This window comes from Gymnoscopelus microlampas (genome assembly GCF_963454915.1).
Source record: "Gymnoscopelus microlampas genome assembly, chromosome: 22".
NCBI lineage: Eukaryota > Metazoa > Chordata > Actinopteri > Myctophiformes > Myctophidae > Gymnoscopelus > Gymnoscopelus microlampas.
In genome coordinates this window covers 27,682,083-27,708,382 of record NC_139959.1, presented here as the reverse complement: position 1 = coordinate 27,708,382, position 26,300 = coordinate 27,682,083, and the positions used below count along the sequence as shown (strand labels likewise).

General features: G+C 45.3%; 1 protein-coding gene across 1 annotated transcript; it reads right to left on the bottom strand.

Annotated features, from left to right (window-relative positions):
- Nucleotides 1–1,636: 1,636 nt before the first annotated feature.
- jcada (junctional cadherin 5 associated a) lies at nucleotides 1,637–24,876 on the bottom strand. Its single transcript, XM_084049162.1, has 5 exons — nucleotides 24,718–24,876; nucleotides 13,795–14,341; nucleotides 9,820–10,752; nucleotides 4,871–8,532; nucleotides 1,637–4,023 (listed from the first exon to the last, which is right to left on the bottom strand). The coding sequence occupies exons 2-5, from the start codon at nucleotides 14,172–14,174 to the stop codon at nucleotides 3,989–3,991; spliced, it is 5,010 nt and encodes a 1,669-aa protein (XP_083905288.1). The 5' UTR covers nucleotides 14,175–14,341; nucleotides 24,718–24,876; the 3' UTR covers nucleotides 1,637–3,988.
- Between the last annotated feature and the right edge of the window lie 1,424 nt (nucleotides 24,877–26,300).

Below are 26,300 nucleotides of genomic sequence, written 5' to 3'. Positions count from 1 at the left end.
AAATAAGAAACAGTGCAGTAACAATACGTAGCTCAGACTACACACTTGTAGTCGCCCCTGCCAGTAGGCCTACTGTTGCTATTAAGTAAATGTGTCCACTAGGTGGCATTATATATACTAACTGCACAGCAGTTGTCCTGTGAGATCCAGTGGTGTAAAGTAACTAAGTACATGTACTCAAGTACTGTACTTAAGTACAATTTGTGGGTATTTTTTACTTTCTTCAGTATTTAAATACATAGTAGTCAATACTTTTATTTCATACCCCACTACATCTCAGAGGAAAATACTGTACTTTTTCTCCAATTAGCTACATGAAAACTAGTTAGTAGTTTCTTTGTAGATTTTGATTATTATTCGGCTACAAAACATTCACCACTTCAGCCCTATATGTTTCGGCCATTTGAAAATAGCAGATCTACAAGCTCACAATGCATCATTTGGAAAATCCAAAAACGTATAAAGATGGTTGATTTCACTAAGTTGTTCTGTAAAGGAATATATACTATTCATTAGGTTAAGAGCTATTTCTATTTTCATTAAAACAGTTTTGAAAAATACAAATCCTGAAAAATGGCCTGTCTTCAGCCAAAATGGACCTATGTAATACAATATCAGTCATATTCCAATGAATTAGATCCTTATTATATGTCCTGGGTGAACCATATTAATCTAATATTACATTAATTATATTACATTCATTTAAAATAGGAATGCTTATCTAACTTAATTAAAGAACACAAGACATTAAGTCAGTCCTGTCACAATACTGTCAGTCCTGTCACACATGATATGATATCAAATTAATAATTTGATAAAGAAATGATGAATACAAATATTGTGGTGGTTATTTTGTGCTTACCATCCACTACATCATTTGAAAAGTTGATTATATTTCTTAACGGAATTATAAAACCATGTTGGTTACATTCAGGGACAATAATGAATAAGACAATTGTATTTGGATCAAATTAATTAATTAGGAAACCATTTGTCTGTGAGATGAAAGATCAGGCAAATATCTTTGCCTGATGAAGACCTAAAAGGGTCGAAACGTTGCACCAGTAATAAAAGTATGTTTTTGGAGCTTAAAAACTTCTTCCACTTGACTCTCGCCTTGATGTCCAGCACCTGGCCTAAATACAGGCATAAGATGTGCACACAATCTTCTCTGTGATCTGTGACAGTGCCGAGGTGGCATGATATGTGTTTCTTATAGTTCAACATACAATTTTCAGATTCAAGAATAAAGATATTGTTTTCTGCAAGATTTATAGAAGTGGAAATGTACGTTCACCAGTAGCCTAAGGCTAAGCCATAAGTTTGCTACAGTAATGCTTGGCTGTGTGCAGGCATATGGGCGTCATCTACTGTACAGGTATTAGGCTACATTAGCAGCCGAAAAAGTTACGTTTATGTTTATGATACAAGAGAACCTCAGAGCATCCACTCATTCCATGCTATGATGTGAAACCACAGTGGGCCTAGTTGATAACACTGTAAGAATGATGTTACTTTTCCAAGTCATTCTGTAAAACTGACTGCCTGCCTTCAAAGATGATTTTGTTTTTCAATCTGTCATGTTATCTTTACACTAAAATATAGATTTTAGACAATAATATCAGGTGCAAACATCTTACATGCAAAGACTTTTATTTCTGAATAGTCTGCACTGCAGTATTATACAATGGCAGTACACAAGTGTCTGTATTCATGTCCATTCTTAATGATCACACCATAAATATAGACACATGTGCCTTCAAACAATTCCCTTTTTACAATAATCTAAAAAATACTGTGTTCTGGTTTAAATACATTGCATAACTTTTGAAAATAAAATATGAATTATATGAAATATAACAGTTGCTTATTGGATAGACTAGTACCAAATGCAATTATATGCAAATACACCTTTCTCTCTGTAACATCTTATGCATTTCATGCAAGAGAAATAAAAATGCCTGCACATACAAAAAAAAAGGGGGGGAAAAGAAGAAGCTGTACAGACTTCGGTATGAAAATAGAAAATATCAAAGCAAGATGTGCACCAATAATATATATGTTACAAATAACCTGTAGTACAAAAAACATCTATGAGAATGACCAACTAATGGTAAGTCTACCTGGAACACAGAGGTACAGGAATTGGATTGTTGTTATTGAGGACGACAAATCTCCTACCCAACTTTCTTTGGCAAACGGAAAACGAAAACCACTTTCATGCAAGTCTTCTACCGGATCCATACATGTTTAACACCGAATGTGAGTGGATCAGGACGGGGGTTAGAGACAACAGCAATGTGGTGCAAGCGATATCACCAAATGAACATTGAAGACACAGTTTTACTTCGCATTTTGTACTGAACCCAGTTAACGTTAATGCCCTAAGCATAGCATCTAGTTTGCTTGGGTAAGTTATTTAAACCTTTTCTGTATTGCTATCCCGCTAGTGAAAAATGTGTAAATAAATTGTATTCTGCTGCCACCTTATAAAGCAATGATATGTTGAAAGTGATATGAAATTATTAGACACTCAGATACCGTAGCTAAGTATCTCAGTGGTAAAGTTCTGTACAGCATTCATATTAAGCATCATTAACTTAATATTGGGTATTATTGCCAAAATAACACTGGATTTTTCATCAATAAAAGTACAACAGACTTCTCATGTCCAGATTAACTGTCCAGAGTAGAGTAAAGTACTGTTCACTGAAAAATACTGGAGTTTTACACACAAAATACTTCTCCACAAACACAGTAGTGTGTACAAGGCACACTGCGATCAATAGAGCTATATCTATCTTTTCTTGCACAAAAAGAAGAAAACACTTTTGAAATAAGATATATTTGCACAAGTCAATCTTAAACCGCCTAAGGTCCAATCACAACTGCACGGTTAAATATAAACTTCTGTTAACGCATTAAAATATATATATATTTTGTCTTCTTTTTTTATACAGTATGAGAGCTGATTAACAAAAATAACATTTGCCAAATGACTTGTTTTTCTTCCGGGCAGTTTGGTGAGCATTACACGGATAACGTAACAGGCCGAGTGCGATCTCTTGGGTACTTGAAACTAAGGATTCTCAGGTGCTCATAAACACCAAAACCAGCCATCTTACAGCAGCACAGCCTCCAGCGTACACCTTTATGACAAGGCTGAAGCGCATGAGGTGATGCTTGCTCTGCGGACTAACTGCTACTCAAAGCTTTTTCCACCGAAGCCCCGTGCAATGACGATATTGCTCTTGAGTGAGACTTTTCAAAGAAAACACAGTGTTTCTCATTCTGATCCAGCCTCTAGAAGTACATTCTCTATCGCACAAGAAGTAGAAGAATAAAGACAAGGGGATTTAGTTATTGGTATTACACCCCTAAACTACACTTGCAAAAAAACGCAGATAAGAAAATATACATTTCTTCAGCACTGAAATCAAATAAAATCTTTTCTTTTTCTTCTGAATAAAATCTTATAACTCTTTATTATTTACATTTGGTGTAGGTTAACACTGATTGTAACATAATACCCTTTTCTCATTGTTTTTTTTCTTTCTGTTCGTATTCTCTGTCTTTCGTTTGGAGAGCAGACACACTTTTACATTCATATTTCAGCACAAACAGGGAGCCAGAGTGCTGATGGCAAATGATGAACATGCACTTTCCCCCAAAACAAAGTAAAAAGAAAGAGGTGGAAGCTCGTCTGTTCAAAACCTTTGAGTGGTGGTGGATTGAACAATGGGAATAGAAAGAAGAGGACGTTGAAAAGCAATGAAGGCCCGGAGAATTGGTGAGTGGTGGCACTTTTGTTTGGCTGTAGAAAGGCTTCCGGAGCACCAGGGCAAACATTTTTCATGAGGAGCATTGTGTGACAATATTGGGGGGGAGGCGGTCGCAGCACCCGAGTCATGAGGTGAGATGAAAGCTTTGTTGTCCCGAAAAGCTGTTAACGTGAACCAGACAGATTCCCAGAGTTGTGCCGGAGAAATCACACCCTCTCCACTCGGCTAGGGTCGTACGAGTCTGAGGACAAGATAAGGATGTGCAATTAAAAACAAGACTCAAGGTTCATGTTAGTTCTTCTTTATAGACCCCTTAACAGACGACGTCACACTGATAAGAACCAGTATGCGCGCACAGGCCGGCACTAAATGAAACCCATTCTGTCAGGTCTCGGTAGGACGCGCCTCACTTGATTGCATGAAACAATCACCTGTGCGTCCAGTCTCAATGTTGGTAAACAAATAATTGGTCTATAGCAAAGAAAACACTCTACACCATTTCTATCCCAGGGCACAGAGTCTCATTGGCAACTCACAATTAGAGCTGGGCAATGACTTTAAAGTGTTAGAATGATGTAAATGAATTCAATATTTGTACATTTAAATAATTACAGATTAAAGGGATAGTTCACCCCCAAAATGACTTTTTTTCTATCGATTGGTCACCCCATGGAGACTTGAATTCATGGATATGTTTTTGTCGCATTCCTACAGTATGCCAATAATTTGATGACCGGCAGCGGTTCCGGTAGGAGACACAAAGATTCTCCTTTGTGTCTCCTACCAGCTCCTACCGGTCCGCTGGACATCAAATTATTGGCTTAGGAATGTGACAAAAACAAAATAGCCATGAATTGAAGTCTCTATGGGGTGACTAATCGATAGAAAAAACTTTTTGGTTGAACTATCCCTTTAAACAAGGATGTTCAAAATAAGTCTAAAATACATTTTACAATACATGTAGGATAATGAATAATATAATTAATGCTCTGTTTCATGCTTTGATTTGCTGAGGCAAAACCTACATCAATAATAAATATAATACAAATTATATAATAATATATTGTGTGCACCACTTCTGCACCCACCTGAGACAGAGAGCACCTCCTCGTCCTCCAGAGAACTGGAACCACAGGTCACACTGCTGAAGCTGAGGGGCAGGGTGATCTCTCTCTTGGGCACGCTGCGAGGTTTGGGGAGCAGTGGGGGTTTCTGAGCCCTGGTCCGTTGCTTTGGCCTGGGCAGTTCCCCTCGTTCAGCTTCTTCACTCATTTGTTCTCTGACAACATCCAGCGTGTTCTCTTTGATTTGATCCTCCGTCGAGGGCTTGTGTTCATCATCATCCTCCTCGATTTTCAGCTCGAACTCCACGTTTCTTTGAGACTCCTCCATGTTCAATGCAGCCACTTCCTCATTCTCCAAACATATTGTGATCTCTCCGCTCAGCTCTTCTTCCTCTATGTTCAGTTCCACCTCAAACGCCTCTTCTTCCCTTTGCTGTCCTATTTCGTGTACCTCCTCCTCCTCTGCTTCCTCTGTCCTTTCACCACACCTTTCACAATCATCCTGGCTGACATCTTCATCTCCTGAGTCCTTCTCTTCCTCCTCCCCTCCCTCTTCTTTGTCACCTTTTTCCACTGCCACTTGTCCCTCTGTCTCTACCTGAGCTCCAGCCTCCTCCGCATCTCTGTCTCCATCTCTGTCCTCTGCATCTGCCTCTTCGCAGTAGTCTCCGGAACTTTGGAGGCTGAGTCGCCTTATCCGGGACACAGAGTCCAATTCCTTCAAACGGGCCATTCTCTCTGGGGATGATCTGCACGAAGACGTCGATGATGAGTACGTGGAAGAGCTCAGCTTGTCCTGCAGGGATTCGATTAACTTAGAGGCTGCGCCGCGTCCTTTCGTCTCGCCGCTGCAGGTGCTTAGTGCCAACTTCCCATTGGGGGAGACGGGCAGGGACAGAGGAAGTGAGCTGGGTGGGAACTCGGGTAGGCCCAGCGCCACGGTTTGTTGGCTCTCTTTGCTGTGGCTATCTCCACTGTCGCTGTGGTTGTTGTCACCCGGCATTTGTCTGTCCACGGTATGGTCCACATCACCTGCTCTTGTCCCTGTGTCTTCCTCTGACTCCTCCTGTCCTTGGTTGTTCAGGGACTCCTTGTTCACTTGCTCACACTCTCGTTCTACCTGCTGTGTCTCTCTGTCTTCACTGTTGTGTGTTTCAGTTTCAACTGGAAGGTCTTTAATGTCTTTATCAGTGGTGGTTATGGAGATGTCTGAGTCATCCTGCTTATCTTCTGCCTGTCTGTCAGCCACGCCCAAGGCCTCCACCGGCACAGCTATGCCAAGGATCCTGGCTGCCCGCTGCTCGATGGACTCATTCTCAGGGATGCCCTTAGCGCATTTGACCTCATACAGATTGCTGAGGTCCTCGGCAGGCAATGAGTTGGCTTTCTCCCGGATCAACAAGATCTCCAGGTGCTTGTCGGCTATTGTTGAATCATTTCTGTAGGTCAGACGGTCTGGGAAGACAAATCTCTCATCTAAGCCGTCGTCCTCAAAGGAAAACGCGGCCTCTCTGGTCAGCCTGCCGATGTGTGATGAGGGCGGTTTACTATTTTCACTATTGGCCCTGCGGATGATCAAATTTGGCCTGAATCGTGATGTGTCATCTGCTTTAACCTTTGCCTCAGCATGCGCCTCAGCTTGAAGCTCTTTATCTGGGTTGTGCTCAAAGCCAGCACCATCTTTAACACATGTTGTACTGCTCTCCCATGACAACTCCACAGACAGACTGACCTCCTGGTGATCTAGCGGAGTTGGTACTGAAAGGGAGCGTTGGATTGTTCCTCCAGGACCTTCAGGAGTCTCTGTGTAGACAGTTAATCCCACATCCCGCAGTAAAGACTCTTGGGGGACTGGGATGTCTTGCCTGTAGACCTGGTTGGGGTCAGAGTGTTGCGTTGGTTGGTGCAGGGAGGCACGTTGTCTGGGGCTGTGCTCTGGTGGTGCGGATAACTCATCTGTTGCTGGTCTGGTGTTGGCTCTCTCCTGTGGCCTGGAAAACGCACTCCTCACCTCCCTGTATTCTGGATCAATGCTAGAACTCCAGGACTCTGATCTAGTCTTCACGCTCTTGGGTTTATTCATGTGCATTGGTGGAAGACTAAGTGCTTGCCTGCCTGGATCTGGAGCGGCATTCATGTGTGCTGATTTGCTAAGCTCCAATATGTTCTCGTGCACCTCTTCCAGTTCCCCAATGCATTGCTCCACATTAGACCTCTTCCTGATCGTATCCTCAAACTCTTTGTTGAAGTACTCCAGCTCCCCTATGGCGTCCCAGGGCCGCCGGTTCACTGGCTTCAGCAGAAACTGACCGAAGGCCACCTGCTCCTCACCATCTGCGGGATTGGAAGCACTCTTCCTGGGGGATGATGGGTGCTGGTCTCCCTGCTCACTTGCCTCTTTGGATGGTGAGGATGGGGTCGACTGTGAGGACTGTGGAGATGAAGGTTGATCCGGGCCAAGGCTGAGGCGGCAGAAGGCGCTGTTGCTGGAGGTGTGGAGGTTCTTCTGGCCAGCCATGGGGCAGCCATACGAAGCGCTGCTGTCTGTCCCCAAGCCAGTGTCTGTGGTTGTCTCTGGGGCAGACTGGCCAGGCTCCTGTACCCCCGAAGGGCTCTGAGGGCCTGGACTTTTCACCGTCAAGGGGGAGCTGGTCTGGGTCTCCTGATTTCGGTACTGGTTTCCGGGCCAGGACCCAGCGTAACACAACTCCTTATCCTCGTTGGCCTGGAGGGCCCAAGCGTCTATGATTTCCTTTCTTAATGGAGCTCTCTTGTAGTTCCTCATAGAGGATGTGCTGCTGGTGTGGAAGTGGGAGTGATGGGGCCTGAGGGGCATGTCGGCCATGGACTTGCTGCGGAGTTTCAGGTTGTCTGCATGGCCTAGAGTGACACTGTCAGTGTTGGTGACAGTCAGACTTGGTATCATCTCGTTATTGTTCTGATCTGCGGCAGAGTCTTTGTTAATATTAGTTGGCGTGTGAATGGGGACGGACACCAGGCAGAAAATTGTCTCGCTCACCCTCCTCTTACTGTTCCTGCTACTTTCTGGCCCTGAGTCTGGGACGATCTTCTTCACCTGGGTGATGGTTTCCGTGAAGCCCTGGTCTGAGTTGGAACCCTGGCGAGATGAGGAGGAGGAGGCCACCACTGTGGCCTGGAAGGCTGACAAGGGTGAGGGTGGAGGACCTTGGTTTTTGGAATATCTGTTACAGTTTTGGTCGGTTGCTGGGAAGTTATCGACAGTCTCTTTGTGCAAATCGCTGTGCCACCTGTCGTTGTCATTGTCAAAGTCGCTCGAAGATGTCAGGTGGGCCTCTGCGGTCTGTTTGGCCGCGACAAAGGGCCCCAACGGCGGAGGCAAGAAGGCACTGTCGTCGGACACAGGCTCCGACACGGTGACGCTGGGAAGCTCGTTGCGGATGTGGCGGATCTTGTCGGCGTCCGTCAGGGAGTTGCCACCGAGGGCTGAGGAGATGTGACGGACGCGGGGGTCATCGAAGGGGATGTACTGGACTCCTCCACCAGGGCGCTCCTGGACGGCGTAGCCAGGGTACAGCTGCTTACGGCTGGGTAGTTGTACACTCCTCTCTCTCTGGGGATCAGGCCATAGGCCGGCTGGATATCTGGAGTACCAATGAGACCCATCCGGAACCATTTGCATCTGCTGGTACACGTCCCCTCGGTACCTGGGAATTATGACAATGCAGTTTTACTTCAATTGTATAGCACTAGTAGAGCATAGTGAAAGAACACAAAACAGGCTAGGCTAGTAGAATAATGAATGTTGGCAAACCTCTGACTCAAACTGTACAATTTCTTAGTCGATTAAGGGCCGAATGGAGACGTGTGAATCACCAGGAGTCATAGGCATGCCATCCTCATAGTATTGGACAGTTCAATTAATAATCACAAATAAATATCACCAGATATTAGGCGGTGCATTGATTTAATGTTCCACTAATGGTGGACAAGAACAGGGGCCAGGCATTTTATCATAATCAGATGTGTACATTCACATAGGTACAATATATTCACGAAATCCATGGAAAATAATCTTGAATGTTTCATTGCTCATATTTTACATACATTGCCCAATGTAAAACAGCATTTTGTGGACAAAACGTATTATTTATGGATGTCCGATATTGGCTTCATCTTCCTATAATTTGAGAAACCTCTGTGGTGGTGGTGAGACCAAAACTGTCTGCCCGGTTCTCCTCACTGGCTGGAGCAATTGATCTGAATTTTTACACAGCCATGGACCATTACCATGCCCACGGAACTGCGAAGCCCGTATTTCGATATCACCAAATCTCAGCTGTTTATTAGCGTTTTTGTATCAAAGAATGTCGCCATGGTTACGGGGCTGCCCAGCTATGGGACGAACTGCCTCCTGGATTGCCAGATCATGTGCGCATATCCCGCAACGGATGCATCGACCGGACTAGTCATTTCTAATTCCGATTTCAACCGATACCAGTATATGCAGGCTTTTTTCACCAAAACTAATGTCAGTAAATCTCTGCATGTGTGTGTGTGTGTGTGTTCTGTTCTTCACGTTTTCCCGACAACCGACCGATCGACTTTAAACTTGCCGTGTGTATCACTGAGGACCAGAAGAAGTGTGGTGCCCAGTGTGAAGTCGGTCGGATCAGCGATTCAATATCTATAGATCTCCATATCTTGAGATCCCTGATGCAATCAACATGACATCACAGTACTGACGTCATAGACTGGCCTCAAAGTGCTATACTATGATAATGGTTACCGCACGAAGTACTCTGACAATGGGTACAATGGGCATTGCAAAACCAATGGGGCATGCATTCCGACAGGCATCGCAATACTATAAACTAATGTTTAGCAGACATATAGTCTCTGAGAGTGAAACAATGCTATGCATTGAAGAAAAATCTAAACATAACTGAACAAAAACTCATATTTTAACGCTGTTTTTTTTTAGAGTAATTTACCTGTAGCCAACAGGGATTTCGCCATAGCCTCGATGACCCCCTGGAATGACAGGTGCTCTCTTGTATGATGGGGGAGGGATGTATCCGGGGGGTCCAGAGTCCGATGCAAAATAGTCCAGCTGAGGGTCACCTGCCCTGGACAGGGGCAGTGGTGTTCGGTCCCTGGCCTGGGGAACGACTGAATCTCTCCCAGACCCAGACAACACCTCACAGCTACCCCTGATCTGCTGGTGCACCTCGTAAGAAGGGGGTCTGGGGGGTCTGGTGAAGCGTGGCTTTGGTGTAACGGAGAGCTGGGTGGCGCTAGCCGGTCGGCCGTTCTCCGGCCAGCGGGGAACCCTGTAAATGTCATGCGGTGAGAGCGGGTGGCCGTTGACTCTCCTGTACAGCTCCTGACCGGAGGAGGTCATGTCCACATACTGCAGGCTGTCGGGCTGCATCAGCATCCGGGGCAGCGACTGCGATTTGGCTTTGGTCCTGGGGTGGACGACCATGCCCTCCGGCGTCCTGGCATGGAGACGCTGCTGCTCCTGAGCCCAGCGCTCACCCTCGCTCTCTGACAGCTGGCGGGCGAAGCTCACCGCCGGACGCCATTCCTCGGTGCCTAGGCTCTGACACTTCCTCTCGGCGGCCATCCTCCACTGGTGGAGGGCAGCCTCCCTCTCTCTGGTTCGTGCCTGGGCCTGGGCTTGGGCTTGAGCCTGGGCTGCCCAGCGCTGCCTCTCCTGAGCTGCCCTCTGCCGTTCCTCGGCGGGCACCTCCTGACCTCTCGGCTGCTGTGGCCCAGGCTGCCTGCTGTACTCCCCTTGTCCTCCTCCAGGAGGCTCCCTGAAGTCGGCATAATCCAGGAGCACGGTGAAATCCTGGCCTCTCCTCCTCCAGTAGGCCACGTCCTTAGACTGAGGGTGTGGTCCTCTGGGACCGTCACAGAACCTGAAAGGAGACACAATGAAAGATTGTAAAATGGTAAATGGTGCATTTATATATAGCACCTTTATCCAAGGCGCTTTACAATGTGCATTACATTCAGCCATTGACACACACACATTCATACACAGACGGCGGAGGAAACTATGCAAGGCACCAACCTGCTCATCGGGAGCAATTGGGGGTTCAAGTGTCTTGCTTAATGACACATCAACACTAACTCTGGGGGAGCCTGTGTGTGATTGCGTGATTCACTGTACTGTATACTTGTTTAGATAATCAGACAATAATGCAACATGTTACATTTAGATTTGTTAAACATTGAAATACATAGCAATTTCAATCCAACCAGAATGAAATAAATGAAACAGTTACTTGCTAGTGTAAAATATCAACATTTACGTCTTTCCCCCTCTAGGTGGCGACAGCTAGCCATGAATGACGCTGTAGTACTTGGTACCATGATTCTCCACTGGGCATAATGATCACATTACACGATGACGCTGTTAGTCCTGGATGCCCTTCATGACAGACGAAGAGCTCAGGTCATTTGACAATCATCTTCGATTTTCCTCCATTCTTGAGCTCTCTCAACCTTGGTTAAAAAAAAACAATCCTGCCTCAATAGAACGCTCCAAGGAGCGCTCCTGCATCTAAGGGGACTTTGCCTTGATTGGCTGCACTGATGCTCAGTGGTATCTGGGTAGAGCCTGTTTATTTATGGCTATTTGTGCAGTGGCCGAATGACGGTTGGACAATGCCATCAAGACGCATGCATATGTATGTGCGCCCGTGGGGCCTGCGACTGCGGCACATCGTTGACATTTCCAATCCGTGCCCATTGCTGGCCCGGGATGTGTGCTGGGGTGCAGTCGACCGAGGCATTTCACTGCATTTCGGGGGCATCTCATATAAGATGAGTTGCCATCGCCATCATCATTACTCTAATTGGGTCTAAGTAGTACTAGCCTTAGTAGCCTAATGGGACAGCCAAGATAGGCCTGTTCCTTATCCAAACTTAAACAGCGAGGACAAACGGCCTCGGACGGTGTGGGGAGGCTGTGTAAGGAAGGATCCACAAGCAAAAGACAGGAATGGCAACGCATTACAGTATGTCTTGCTATTCCCACTTTCCCATTCCAAAAATACTCTGTTAGTGCTGTCAGAGCAGGGGATGTGAAAATGTGGATTACACAGTCTCATAATTTACTCTATCTCTCTCACACACACACACACACACACACACACACACACACACACACACACACACACACACACACACACACACACACACACACACACACACACACACACACACACACACACACACACACACACAAACACACACACACACACACACACACACACACACACACACACACACACACACACACACATTTTAATATTATTCAAGGTCATATGACTATTTTCAGATTCCCAGTCTATCACTGGCTGTTATTCTAAAATGGATTAGAAAAACTGGAATCAGCCAAACAGTGCACAGGGGGGGAAACATCTGACAAGCCTGTTTAACTGTGTACAGGGGAAATCGCTGTATTGACTTTGTCTCAGTTACAGCCCCCGTAACCTCCAGAACCACAGCGAATAGGCAAACCAAACAGGCCCAGTTTCATCAAAGACACCGGATAGGCTGCTACAGGAAACATTATGCCTGATTTATACTTGGTTGTGCGCCGGTGTCATGCATAAACAATAACCCATTTACAAGCTCACAACGCATTGCACCACGACATGCTGTGAGCTTGTAGATCGCTCGTGTCGGTGCGCAACACCCATGTGCAACCAAGTATAACTCAGGCTTCATACAGTATGTTTTAACACTCTCTTCCCCAGGAGGGTTTCACTTGCGTAACTCCAGACTGAGCTAAATATAGCCTAGCCCCCATATGCATATTTAAAAAAGACTATACATGGCCTGTATTATTGATGCACATGCATTATACCAGGAGGCATAACGCCTTTGAAACCGTAGGGACGGACATATTGATCACAGGCCCTGGGGGCTTCTGAGAAACCTGGCAAACCGTGTGTGTGCGCGTGTGTGCGTGCATGCATGCATGCATTCGCGCGCGCATGCAAACAGCACGTGCGTGCGTACCTACAAACGCGTGTACATGCGTGCGTGTGCCTCTGATTGTGTACAATTCTGTGAGTGCATGGCCACACAACACACACACACACACACACACGCTTGTGCATGACGTGTGTGTGTGTGTGTGTGTGTGTGTGTGTGTGTGTGTGTGTGTGTGTGTGCAAGCCTGGGCTTCAACAGGGCACAGAGCATTTGCCCAATAGCAGCTTTGTTTACAACTCCAGAGTCCCATGTGGCAGATTAAAACTCTAGCACACATTATCCCTCCTCCCCAGCCCCTGACTTTATTGGGAAGGAGAGAGGGAGAGCGAGAGAGGGGGGGGGGGGAATAAAGATGAAATGGGAGGCTGGGACCAAAGGAGGGAGGGTTGGGAGCAACAGAGATGAAGGGAGAGAGGGAGGGAGTAGGAGGGAGATCAGCTCAAAATGAGGTGCCAAAAAAAGCCATCATGCAGAAATCCTAGTTTAGTGTTTTCATTGATTTTACAGACGGCTGTTATTAAACAACGACCAGCAAGCAACCACATATGGCAGCGATTCCCAACCTGTGGGCCGGGGCCCACTGGTAGGCTGTGAGGATATTGCAAGTTGGCCCCCAAATAATTGGCAAAACACTAATGATAACATAAACTAAATCTCTTTAAAAAAAAAAATGTTGTTTTCATTGTGAAACCGACAAATAGGAACTTAAAGTATACTACTGTATATTAGTTCCATTAATCCAAGCCGGAACACAATCACCTGATTGATCGTTAAAATAGGCATGCTCTGAAAATGCACGTGGTCCACCCATCTGACCACTTAACATGGCAAACGCTTTTGAGATTTTCAAGCGGGCCCTGGTCCAGAAAACGTTGGGAACCAATGACATAATCATATGGCAAATGGAGCCAAGGAGCCTTACGGCTCAGGGCACAACACGGACGACGTCTCACCCGCTGTCTGAGGTCAAGGACTCGCCCAGAGAGTGCGTGTCTCCTTGGTTGCGGCTGTCCACCTCCTGTCTGCCCTCGCCCCTGTCCCTGTCCCGGGGCTCGTTGTTGGAGAACGCCACCCTGCAACCCGTGGGCGGCCTGGAGCCACCGCCGTTGGTCCCGTAGGACCCCAAGCCCCCGACGTCCCTCTCGTAGCCATTCACCGTCCCGTGGCCGGGCCGGATCTCAAGGACGTCGTGCCGCTTGCCGTAGGACGGGGGCGGGGGTGAGGGTGCCTGGCGCGAGGAGGCGTCCGGGGTGGGGGTGGGGGCCGCGGAAGAGGAGGAGTGCTGGGGGAGCTTGTATCCGTGAGAGATGAGGAGGTCCTCCACGCTGTACATGGTCACATTTGTTTATGCTGGTGTGTTTTCTTGATGTTGCTCTTTAAAGCGGGAACAGAGTGAGAGAGGGAGGGAGGAGGGAGGAAGTTTGGTTGTCAAGGCGTCTCTGCTTCTTCCCTATGCGCAGCGGCGGGATCGCCAGCACAGCTGCACAGCTGAGGCCATCACTAAGAAAACAAGAGAGAGAGGGAATGACAGGAAGAGAGAAAGAGAGAGAGAGAGAGAGAGAGAGAGAGAAGGAGAGAGAGAGGGAGAAAAGGTGACGTTAAAACCATTATCCTCTCTTGCCCGTGTCCCATCATTGACAAGGGTTCTCGACCGGAATGGACAGTCCAAGGAAAAGAACACAAAAAGACGAAAAAAGATCAGCCCCCCCATCCCCCCCACCCGGTTCCTGAGCTACCACGTCAAACCGAGATCCCTCGCTCTTCCCACCACTAGCAGCCTTGCCCGTGTTTCCTCCCTCTCTTCTCCGGTCCCCCCAGCAACAACCCTGGCGTCATGTCGCTCACATCCCAACCCGTCACATCTACTGGTCCAAAGTAACGCCGGGCGTCAGTGACGACGACGGCTACAGTTTTAAGATGATCACTGGTACTGCAGTCAAATTCCAAAATGTCATTGTTTACAGTTCGCTCCCTGTAGACCTGTGTGCACAGTATAGCTGGAAGGTGGCTGTTAGCAGCAGCCAAGCTGTGTTTCACGTTTGGAATCAATGAGGTGCCGGGGGGCGGGGGGGGGGGGGGGGGAGGGGTTTGGGCGACCACGGTAGGGCTGTTGGACGAAAGATGTAGGTTACTTCTTCATCTTTCTCTTCTCTCTATTTTTTCCTCCCTCCAACCATCCACATCCAAATCCTAATCTAAGAAGCGAGAAATCATTGCCTGGTTAAGGCAGAGGGACATTTCTTAATGTCGAATTTAAAAACCTCAGGATTAGGGCTGGCTATCGAAAAACCAATTTCAATTCTGAAATTGTTGAGGGAAAAATAGGGAAACAGACTCTCTAAACGTACGCCAGATTCTCTGCAGGCATCAATAACCTTTGAAATGCTTTGCTCCCACAAGAAAACCTGCTTGTTTATAGGCTATACTTTATAGCAAATATAACGGCTCAATATTTAAGCATCACAGTAGCAGTATGATTGATCTATTATGCAATAAAACAATATTTCCTATGAAATACTCCAATGGAACGAACTGTTAAGTGGAACTGATAAGGCACTGAAATCATAAGCAGAGTCTGAATCACAACTGGCAGGGTAGATGAGGCCACTGTGTGGATGTAATGTCTTTGGAAAAGGCTTGTCGACGGGACAGATGCTTCTACGGCTCACTCACTACTGCCTGAAATGAAATGACTGCCCACAAATCCGCTGTCCTCAATAAGAAATGGCAGATGACAACAGCAGCCCAACATCCTCAGCCCAGCTCCACTTACATCAACGGCTTCCTTTTAGCTTCGATTCAACCAGGCTAGTTCAGACGTTAGCAGGTTATTTTATAGGGATAAATAACATAAACATCTTTTATAGAAAAAGAGGTCTGGGCTGAGAGGATGACAACACCACCCCTTATTTCCTCCAGCCTTGCTTTTCTCTCCTCTCCTCCCCTCCACCTGAGCCCAGAGATAGCAGACTACTGTTGGTGATTAACGGGATCCAACACCGTGAAATGCTGCTCTCTTTGTATGTCTGGCCCTCTAATACGATTATCTTTTTCATTTAAAACCTTAACCCTGTTAGTTTTGGAGGATTGACTCTTGGCACTTACCCAGCTAATACTTTTTTTCCCCCTTCAGGTTTAACTCTTTCCAATTGTCAAGGACAGTCTAGATTTTCGGTTAAGCAGGATAGCAGGGTGATCCTTGTGCACAGAGTTAACGCATCAGTGTTAACGACAAACAAGGCGTCCCTATTGTGGGCGTGTCATCATTGAGAAATGTCTAAACATTTAGAAACAATAGAAGATCCACAAACTCACAACGCATCAAGAATAGCTTCTACATCAGATATTTTCGCCACGTGCGAAGTATAAATCAGAGGTTAGTGGCTATTATACATAAGTATGATTTCATGTGCTTGTAGATGAGGCATGCTCTGACCTTTATTTTATTAATTTAGCTTCAACTGGTGTTGAATGCTGTGCTGTTTACTTCACTCAACTCATGTGCTCAATTTATCTAAGCCAGGGGCCATCTCTCTCTCAACTAAGGGGTCCTTGGGCTGAAAATGTTGAAGACCCCCTGATCTAAGCCAAATGCCAGCCACTCAACAGTCATTTGTCACATCAGTATTGTCATCCAAACTCACTGGATAAACTGTGAAATTTCAGACCGTATCCCTAGAAACTAGCTCATGTCAACAGCCAGACTTGAAAAGACCCCGGCAGCTTTAGATCGACACCGATCGAGCTTCCAGATCGAAGTCAGATCCGTGTCACCGCCCCTTCCTTCCTGTAGATTAGGCCTTCACCAAAAGCAGACATAAACTTCTGGTTTAGCCTCGGGCTGCATTCCAATATACAGGGCAATTCACTTTTGATATGATATGTCAATGAAATATGGGCTCAATTGAATGCCCATAATGCAACCTAATCTAGTTAGATCCTAAATCTGAGGTAATTTCTGTTGCTCCCTCTTCACTAAATGGGGCTTATCTACATCATCTGCAAAACTGAGGATTTCCCTGTGTAACGTGACCTGCCCTTGTGCACAACCACTCCTACAGTACCTCTTGCTTCCCATGGCAAGCTCAGTTTAAATACAACTAATTCTCTTACGTAATGGAATTTCCCATTTTATATCAAATAAAACCCCATATTCAAGAAATGGCACACAACAATGGCCAGCTTTCATTCCGCAAAACACAACAATATTGTGTTTCTCTACAATGCCTTCTTGTGTGAGAAAGATTGCCATTCTGCCAGCGTGCTGCTCTTGAAACTGGAAATCCAAAAAGGGAGGGAAAAAGAGTGGAGATCTGCTGCATTTTAATGATATGGCTCATTCAAAACAGGAGAAATTAACGATCTCACTTTATGGATAACATATGCTGCTAAGTAAGCTAAAAATAAACAGAACCACATGAGGGCTGATGATGCTGACATTATGCCGTGCAGTACCCTCATACCAGCCTTTGCATTTTCAACATCGCTAATCACTCACTCTGCACTACTGTAATATCATTCGACATTTTAATTAGAGATGCGAGGGAGTCGCCTCCGCAGTCAAGTGATCTCTTGGCAAGGCCACGGCTTGTTTTATTAGAAAACCGATATGAGCGTTTTTTAGCAGTGCGAGGGGGCATGTGCCTTTATTGGTCGGTTGCGCCAGCGGCGGTGGTCTGATGGCTTCCAGGTTGACATTTTGGTGTCAACTCCTTATTCATGGGCCGGTGTGAGATGAGGGCACAGTGGGGTTGGGAGGGAGCGAGAGAGAGAGAGGGCAGGGAGGGACAGCATGGACACAGACCTAGATTAGACAGAAGCCAGAAGCCAAAAGTGGGATTTTTTGCTGTTAGCTTTGAGCAGACAGCAGCGCGGATACTATGGGCTAGACTTAACACTACTACTGTCCGTCTGGGGTATGTGATAAACGTTTTCCTAAATAATTGAGTGGATGTATGCAGTACAAGGCTATAGTATGTGGCAGACAGTGTGTATATGGATCAATAGTGTGTGCAGCTGAGAGAGTCAATGAAAATAAGTAACAGGCCTGGTTCAGCAAAACAGAGGAGGCTAGTTTGTTAACATTGTGGTAAAGATTATCTGCAGTCTGGCTGCCAGCGAGTCAGAATTTCAGATAGGTTGATCTACTTTTAATTGAAACAATATGATGAGATGATAACATCTTACATCCATTAAGTGCATCTACAGTTTGAACATTTGTTTATTTGGGTTTGATTCTAACTTAATGGAAACTGGGTCTACCTTGAATAGATGAAACTTCATTAGCCTATTTGATTTGACCTATCGATGTAAACTAGTAGACCTGCTCCATTTTCTGTACAAAATCTGAGACAAGCGGCTTAATAAAACACATTCTACTAATGCGACTACAAAACAAAAAGTGTGAGCAACCCACACATCAGTGGTCATTCAGAACCCAAAACACACCCACTCCCCTTAGTAAAATAATGCTGCAAGAGCTGCACCTCTGTTTCTCCCACCCATCTCTCATGCTACAGTATGTGAACCGCTAACCTAGAGGGTGTGTACTCGCCTGGCCCCTAGCCGAGCCTGCATCTGTTACAATACGTGTGCATGTACACCAGTGGTTCTCAAAGTGGGGCTCCGGGGACCCCATGGGTCCTTGAAGGGGTTCCAGGGGGTCCCCAGCTAAATTAGTTAATATAGCATAGAAATCAGTTTAACGACTTTAAACCTGCGGTATATACTGTGCATACTGTAGGCTACTTAAAAATAGCCGATCTACAAACTCTGCTATTTTCAAAAGAATCTTCAAATAATTTGGGAAAATTTCTGATTTTTTTTAAGAACACAAATCTTGCATGGGGTGACCTGGCACAAAATATTTTCTGATGGGGGACTGCGGCCAAATACATATTCATTTAGGGGTCCTTGACATGACAAGACAGAACCACTGATGTACTGTACACGACTTTCTCAGGGACGACAAGACATCACATTCAGCAGCCAGCGTCCACAGTATTGTTTATCTTTGTGACATCATGTTGTCAGCGGAGGGCCACCTCTCTTCCTGAGGAAGCATGTGCTGCAGCCAGGGACAACATAGAGCGGAGGACGGGGGACGATGTCGCAAGTTTTTCCAGGAGGCCTCTTGGCAGAATAAAGGATTGAAACTTAACAGTAGTCGCATGTTGGTGTCGCACCCCGAAAATAATATGTCTACGGGGTTGCCAATGGCCTAGTGGTTAAGGCGCATACCACACACAACATAGGCTCTAATGCAGCCGCAGAGTCACAGGTTCGATTCCAGAGCCCGATGGCCTTTGCTGCGTATCACTCCCAGTCTCTCTCTCCCTATTTCCTGTCCTATCTTCACTGTACTATCCCAAATAAAGGCAGAGAAGCCAAATAAATAGATGTACAAGTTCACACACGTGACACGTTGTGAAATTGTAGATGTGTGACTCCACTGTGCAACTAAGTGTAAATCAGGGGTAATCCCACTGCCCCCCCCCCCCCACACACACACACACACACACACACACACACACACACACACACACACACAAACACACACCCCTTCCCATGCAGCCCTGGGCATGTTATGGTTGGCCAAAGGTATAAACAGCAAAGTAAGCCCAGCAAGTGGCTTTCACCTGGTTGGGGAGCTATGTACCTTGACCTGTACAGTCAGACAGAAATAGCCAGCATGTACTCCTCTGTCCTACCTTCATCTTGTTGCCACAAGATTTAGGAACTCTACGACATTCAGAACGCACTACCTTCTTTTTTTTCTGTTTTTGGCTTTTCTGCCTTTATTGATAGTTAAGTGAAGATGGACAGGAAAGAGGGAGAGAGACGGGGAGAGAAAAACAGCAAAGGTCGTCGGGAACGGGACTCAAACCCGCAACGCGCTGTCAGGCTACATTAGAGGCTAAGTGCCCGGACCACTGACCGTACTACCTTCTTAGTGAAATCCGCACCGTTCATTTAGGCAAGGCCAACTCTGAATGTACATTTTTTACCAAATGGTAATTTTTTTACAATCTCAAGAGTTAAATTAACCGAGGGTTTTATTGTGAAGGCTTTTGTACTGGCGTTACAACCTAAGAAGTGAGAGACTTCCTATTTTTTCTTCTATAGACTTGACAGTGATTGATGGATAATAACAAGTATGTTTCCACTGTCCATTACACAACATTGCATTCCATGTGCTATTTCTAACATCCACACCCTCTCAGTGATCGGCGGGACCCTTACATTCTGGATCAGTTACCTCATATGGAAAGGTTTAGCCAAAAACACCCACTCCGATATTTTGCAGAGGATCTCCCATGGCAACGATTGTTTTGCTTTTTGAATGGCAGTTTACAGACAATAGCAAGCAAGCCTCTAGGTCATTCCCGCCACATTGCTTCAGTCCAAAACGTATTACAGTCAGACTCCGCTGGCAGCCGAATCAAAGGCGGTATGGGATGAGGGATGTTATTGTTGCATTATTCTACCATGGAGTAACACATCACACAGTGCAACACCAAGGCTTAGTCTTAATTCACTTCAGGGTCTGTCACAAACATGTCCAGACAAATAATTAAATGGTCCTCCTAGACTAATGCAGCATCATCAGTGATTAATTCCAGAGAAAACTTAAATAACAATAATCAGGCCCACAAGAGCACCATAATAACGTGTTAATGCACAAGGGAAATCTGCGCAGCATCCAGTTAGCGTAGTAAGACACTGCCTATGAGAGGGTAATTATATCAATGTGCTAATTCCCCATTGTTTAGCAGGCTTAGCTTAATTTCACTGGAATGCAGGGATTGACGTCATGAGATGTTCTCCAACTGAGAGCTCATCACCTGGCTGATGCACGGAGAGAGAAACCCACTAAAACTACTCTGAAACCCTGCAACTATTAATAGTCTAAAATAATGATGATACTGGTCTAACGTGAAACAAAACAGAGACTGTGAGAAATTGATGGTGACTAGTCTGGGAAGTAGTTACAGGCCTAGATACATTAGTAATCACTCTGCAATATGCCTAGATAGGAATGTAAATGTATTAGGCTTCACCAGCATCGAGCTATTCCAAACCCTGTTGTTCCTCAGCTTACCCAGCTTGTTTCATGGTAATTAGTGTCCGTCAAGGTCTGGGGCTCACTGGAATTGACAGTAGTGTGGTTTTTCAGGCAGAAACACTATGATCAAAGGGTTAGCACGCTCTGGCTTTCTGCTAATCAAGTGTGGACTCTGCACGACACTTCCCTCATAATGCAGAGGAAAGTTGGGATGTGAACCATTAGGACGGCTTGTGCTACCAAACAATCAAATACAAACTAAACACAAACAAACACAACAACAAAAAAGTACCCAGTAGGCTGTATGTTACCATGGATGCACATTGCTATATCATGGCAACTACCCAATTAGGCTAAAGAGCCACAGCCTTCAGTGTCTCCAACAGAATATAGGCCTAGCTTATGACTAGCACTAGCCTGTAACCTAGCAGAGCAATGTTTGTTGTGTTGAATGTAGAAAAGTGCTATATGAACACAAGAAAAACCTCTCCCTTAACCCTGAACGGCCACGGTGCCCCCAGGGCTTAGCCTAATCATCACATTGACGTAAAACTTACACGCAGAAATTGACAAATCACGAGGCAGGCAGATCAAACATCTGCGTAACATATGGCCATAGGCTCGCATCCAGCCAATCTATAATAATATCAACCCAACGTGGATTCCATTTCATGCTTGCAGGCCACATTTCACTGGCCCTGCATTCTCGATTTGAGAGGCACGCTGGCAGATCTCACACGTTTTCTGGCTGGCTGGCTCCACCCGCCAGCCTTCCCGCCTGCGTCAGCTCTGCTCTGACATCACACATGACATCACACTAGGGACTCCGAGGGGATCCCTGTAGTTGAGCAAACATCAAGAGAATTTTCAAGGTCTTATGGTATATCCACCCAATGACGTCAGAGAGAGGGATTTAGTTATGCGCTTGGCCTAACGCTGATGCTAAACCGAGACAGCAGGAAAGATGCAGAGAGAGAGTGAGAAATTAAAAATTTGAAAGAATAATATCATGTTTTGGAAAATCCTCCAGACGCAGCTCTGTCAAAGCCACAAAAACAAGTACTGCACCAGCAAGATTTAGCACAACACCAACATTCTCAGCAGTATCATTCATATCAAGCAGAGACATGGTGTCAGAGGCTGCAAAGTAAGAGTAGAATCATCTATGAGGATGAATTGCTCTAAGGTATGGAGGGTAGACGAGATAGCCAGTCTGATGCATTAGGCTGCCTGTGCTGCTCACTGACTGGAAAAATATAAGTCTGGCCCTGGGACAGCCGATGACCTCGGAGACTAGGAAGGGGGAGGCGTAGCTTCTGACTTATCACTGGCTCCTCAGACCACTCCTGGAAGTTCAATGGGCATGACTCATGATTCCACACAACCGTGGAGGGCCTTCTGTATATCGCTGACCAACCCTTTCCTCTGCTGTTGGGAGAAATTAATGGGCCACTTCCCTCCTCATACACCACCCAACCCCCCCCCCCCCCCCCCCCCCCCACACACACACACACACACACACACACACACACACACACACACACACACACACACACACACACACACACACACACACACACACACACACACACACACACACACACACCAGCCTTTTCACAGGGGTATGTCAAAGGCTGACCACACAAACCCAAATACACACACACACACACACCAAGATGTCCTTTTCCCTCTTCTAGTCTTTTAGTTGTGAGGCGTAGACTGGGCTTCGCTGTGTAATGATAATACTTTGGTGTTTATTTGTCAGCTGCTGTTTGTCTAAGAATCTCCCCAGCCTGTCTAGACAATTGTCCCCTCACTGATGTGACCTCAGGGGCTGGGAGCTCTGACATAAGCACACTGATTTACTCCAGTAAATCCTGACAATAATAAGCAGCTCACTAGGGCTGCATCATTTCAATAGAGCTTTGATATTAAAAACATAACATACCAGGACTGGATACATTTGATATCCCATCCCTGAGTCCATGGAAGGTTAGCCTAAATAAGAGCAGGCTCCAAACAAATTAAATATGGGCGGTTAAATTCAGATTAAGGAACAGAATATGCCAAAAGCACATCAAAGAGGACATTTCTTAGTGTTTACACCGCCGTACGATGGTGTCGTGCACGGAAAATAGCAGATCTACAAGCTCAAGACCTACAAGCTTGTAGATTAGCTATTTTCTGCACGCAACACCATCATATGAGGAAGTATAAATCGGGTCCATGCTGTCTGTTTAGTTCTATGTACAATGCAACGCGCAGCGTCATTAGACACAGTCATTTAGCAATGATTGAAACAGGCCAGGTGAATGCTTTTCCACAACAATGACCTAGTTCCATTTGTGACAAGCCATTTGCAGAAAAAGTTTCCACAGTTCGAGCTAATCGAAAGTAAAGCCATGTCATCCCCTTTTAATTAAATTACACACGTGTGTGTAGTATCAGTATGTACACATGTACAGTAGAAAATGTAGGAGTACTGTTCATAACACTTTGTCTTTTAAAATGTAAAAAGCCAAATATTTTGCATAATTATACTATATTTAGGCTATCAACCAGTGGCCCCACAAAAAGACAGGTTTTTGTTACTACTACAAAGTGTAGTTTAATGAACATAATCAAACTCAACAAATAAATTGTTATCATTATTATAAATTATTATCATCATCATCATCATCCACATAATCCTTATTATTATGTGCATTGTATTCCAAGGCAAGGATTAAGGGAAGGAGACGAGAAAGGTCAACCAGCATCCGTCATGACCATCATCACACATGCTGCAGCAGGTGTGACAAAGTGACAACATGCAGACATCAAAGCTGGACGCCTATAAAACTTGGCAAAACCATTTGCCATGCCACGGGTGTCCATAATAGGAGGGCATCCTTCTTGCCGTTTGTCGTTCAACAAAATGCATGATCCGGCCCTTCACACGCACAGCCAGTGATGATGATGGACCTGTGTGTGTGTGTGTGTGTGTGTGTGTGTGTGTGTGTGTGTGTGTGTGTGTGTGTGTGTGTGTGTGTGTGTGTGTGTGTGTGTGTGTGTCAGTAACATGGCAGCAGCACCACACACGCACATGCACAAGCACACAGTGTGTGTGTGTGTGTGTGTGTGTGTGTGTGTGTGTGTGTGTGTGTGTGTGTGTGTGTGTGTGTGTGTGTGTGTGTGTGTGTGTGTGTGTGTGTGTTGCTGCCATGTCACTGACTGACACAGACTGAGACAGGCCAGATGGATGGACGGATGGATGGATGGATGGATGGATGGATGTTGCAGGTAGCAGCTATAGCAATGCTAGCCCCACTAGCTCCCATCATCAGAGAATCTTTTAACCTTCAGAGATGATATAACAGCCCTGCATCATATGCAATGCAACGGTGGCATCGGATCAGCCACTTTATGGATCCTTAAGTTCAAATGGAAACATTTTAAAGAAAGAAAAACAAAACAAGCCACTCTGCGTCCCCTCCTCCGACTGTGTCCTAGAAGTGTCACACTCTGCATGAGTGACATATGTCCATCATCCATGATCTGACTGACACACGGGCAGAGACAGTAGACCAGGAGAGCATGTATAGACGGGCTGGCTGCAAGTTGAGAAACCGTTATAAATATAACGGCTGATGCTGCGACTCTCTCCGCCGCTGTTTACTTCACACACACCAAAAAACATATATATCCAGATGTCGTGCGATGGAATTCGAAAACACCGATGCACGTAGCACACCGCGGAATTAAACACACCAACACATCGATCTATGCTCCGGACACTTTTTTCTTTTCCTGTCTTTCTTTTTTCTTTTACCTGTGAAATGCGTCGTGGCGTTGTTGCGGTCTAGTAGTCTGGTCTGGTCCAATAACGCGCTCATGATCATCCTCTCTCTCTCTCCCTCTCCCTCTCTCTCTTTCGCTCGCTCGCTCTCTCTCTCTCTCTCTCTCCACAGCCGCTGCTTTGCTGCTGCTTGCTCTCTAGTCTCTACACTGTGTGCAGACAGACAGAGCAATGCTTGCTCTGCTCTGGCTGGGGCGGAGGAGGCAGGGAACAGCCCCTCACACACCAGTGGTGGAGGAAGTATCTACTCACATTTTGTTTTAACTTCAGTCAAAGTATCAATACTGCAATATAGAAATACTCTGTAACAAGTAAAAAAAAAAAAGTCCGGAGTTCAGAATTTACTTTGAGTGAAAGTAATTGGTATCAAAATGTACTTCAAGTACCAAAAGTAGAAAGCAGTCATTGTGCAGAATGTCCCATTTCACAAGTTTGCAAATGTATGAAATCTTCAAGCTCGCAATGCTGTGATGCATTGTGAGCTTGTAGATCAGCTATTTTCAAATGGACGAAATGTAGGCGCTATATAGGGCTGAAGTGGGTAACCTAAGGTATTTTTTTGTAATAATAATTTTCAAATAATACATTTCAAATAATGTATGGGAGTAAAAGTATAATATTTACCTGCAGGGTAGAAGTAAAAGTACTGAAAATTGGAAATACTACAGTAAAGTAAAAATACCTCAAAATTGTACTTACTGTATAAGTACAGTACTTAAGTTACTTTGCACTTAGTTACTTTGCACCCTCTCTCTCTCACACACACACACACACACACACACACACACACACACACACACACACACACACACACACACACACACACACACACACACACACACACACACACACACACACACACACACACACACTTTTAAAAAAAATAATCCTGAGTGTTCATTTAACTCTGAGATTGTACAAATGGAACCAAAGGGACCCTTATTATGGAACCAAATGGACCATTTGGTTCCATTTGTACAATCTCAGAGTTGAATAAACATCAGGATTTTACTGTGGGGCTATATATCCGTTTTTCCAGACCAGCCAAGGTTACTGAATCCTGTGGTGTGTGTGTGTGTGTGTGTGTGTGTGTGTGTGTGTGTGTGTGTGTGTGTGTGTGTGTAGGCCTATGTGATAATGTCAGCTCAACATTTTCAACAGAAGAGTAATCTAACTTTTTTTGTGTGTGTATAGAAACTTGACGCTGGCCAAGAATGGCAGCTGATGTGTGCAAGAGCTTGATTAACTGTAATTGGACGCATATTTACTGTATATAATATTTTGCATTTGGATAGTTAAGATAATAACTTAATTAGGCCTAATCATTAAAAACATGTATAATTACAGTTCTACACCCCCCTTCCCCCTTTACATACCTGCTTTCTTTCTATGCTGAATGTTAACATATGCAGTTGAAGTTGTTCTCTTTTTCCACCACTTAAAAAGAACAGAGGACCCAAAAAACCTCCATAATATTGACACAGATGTTGCATATAACAGAATTCCCCTGAAAACGAAGGGAGGCTGGTATGGCTTCTGGCAGCTCCGACCTGTGT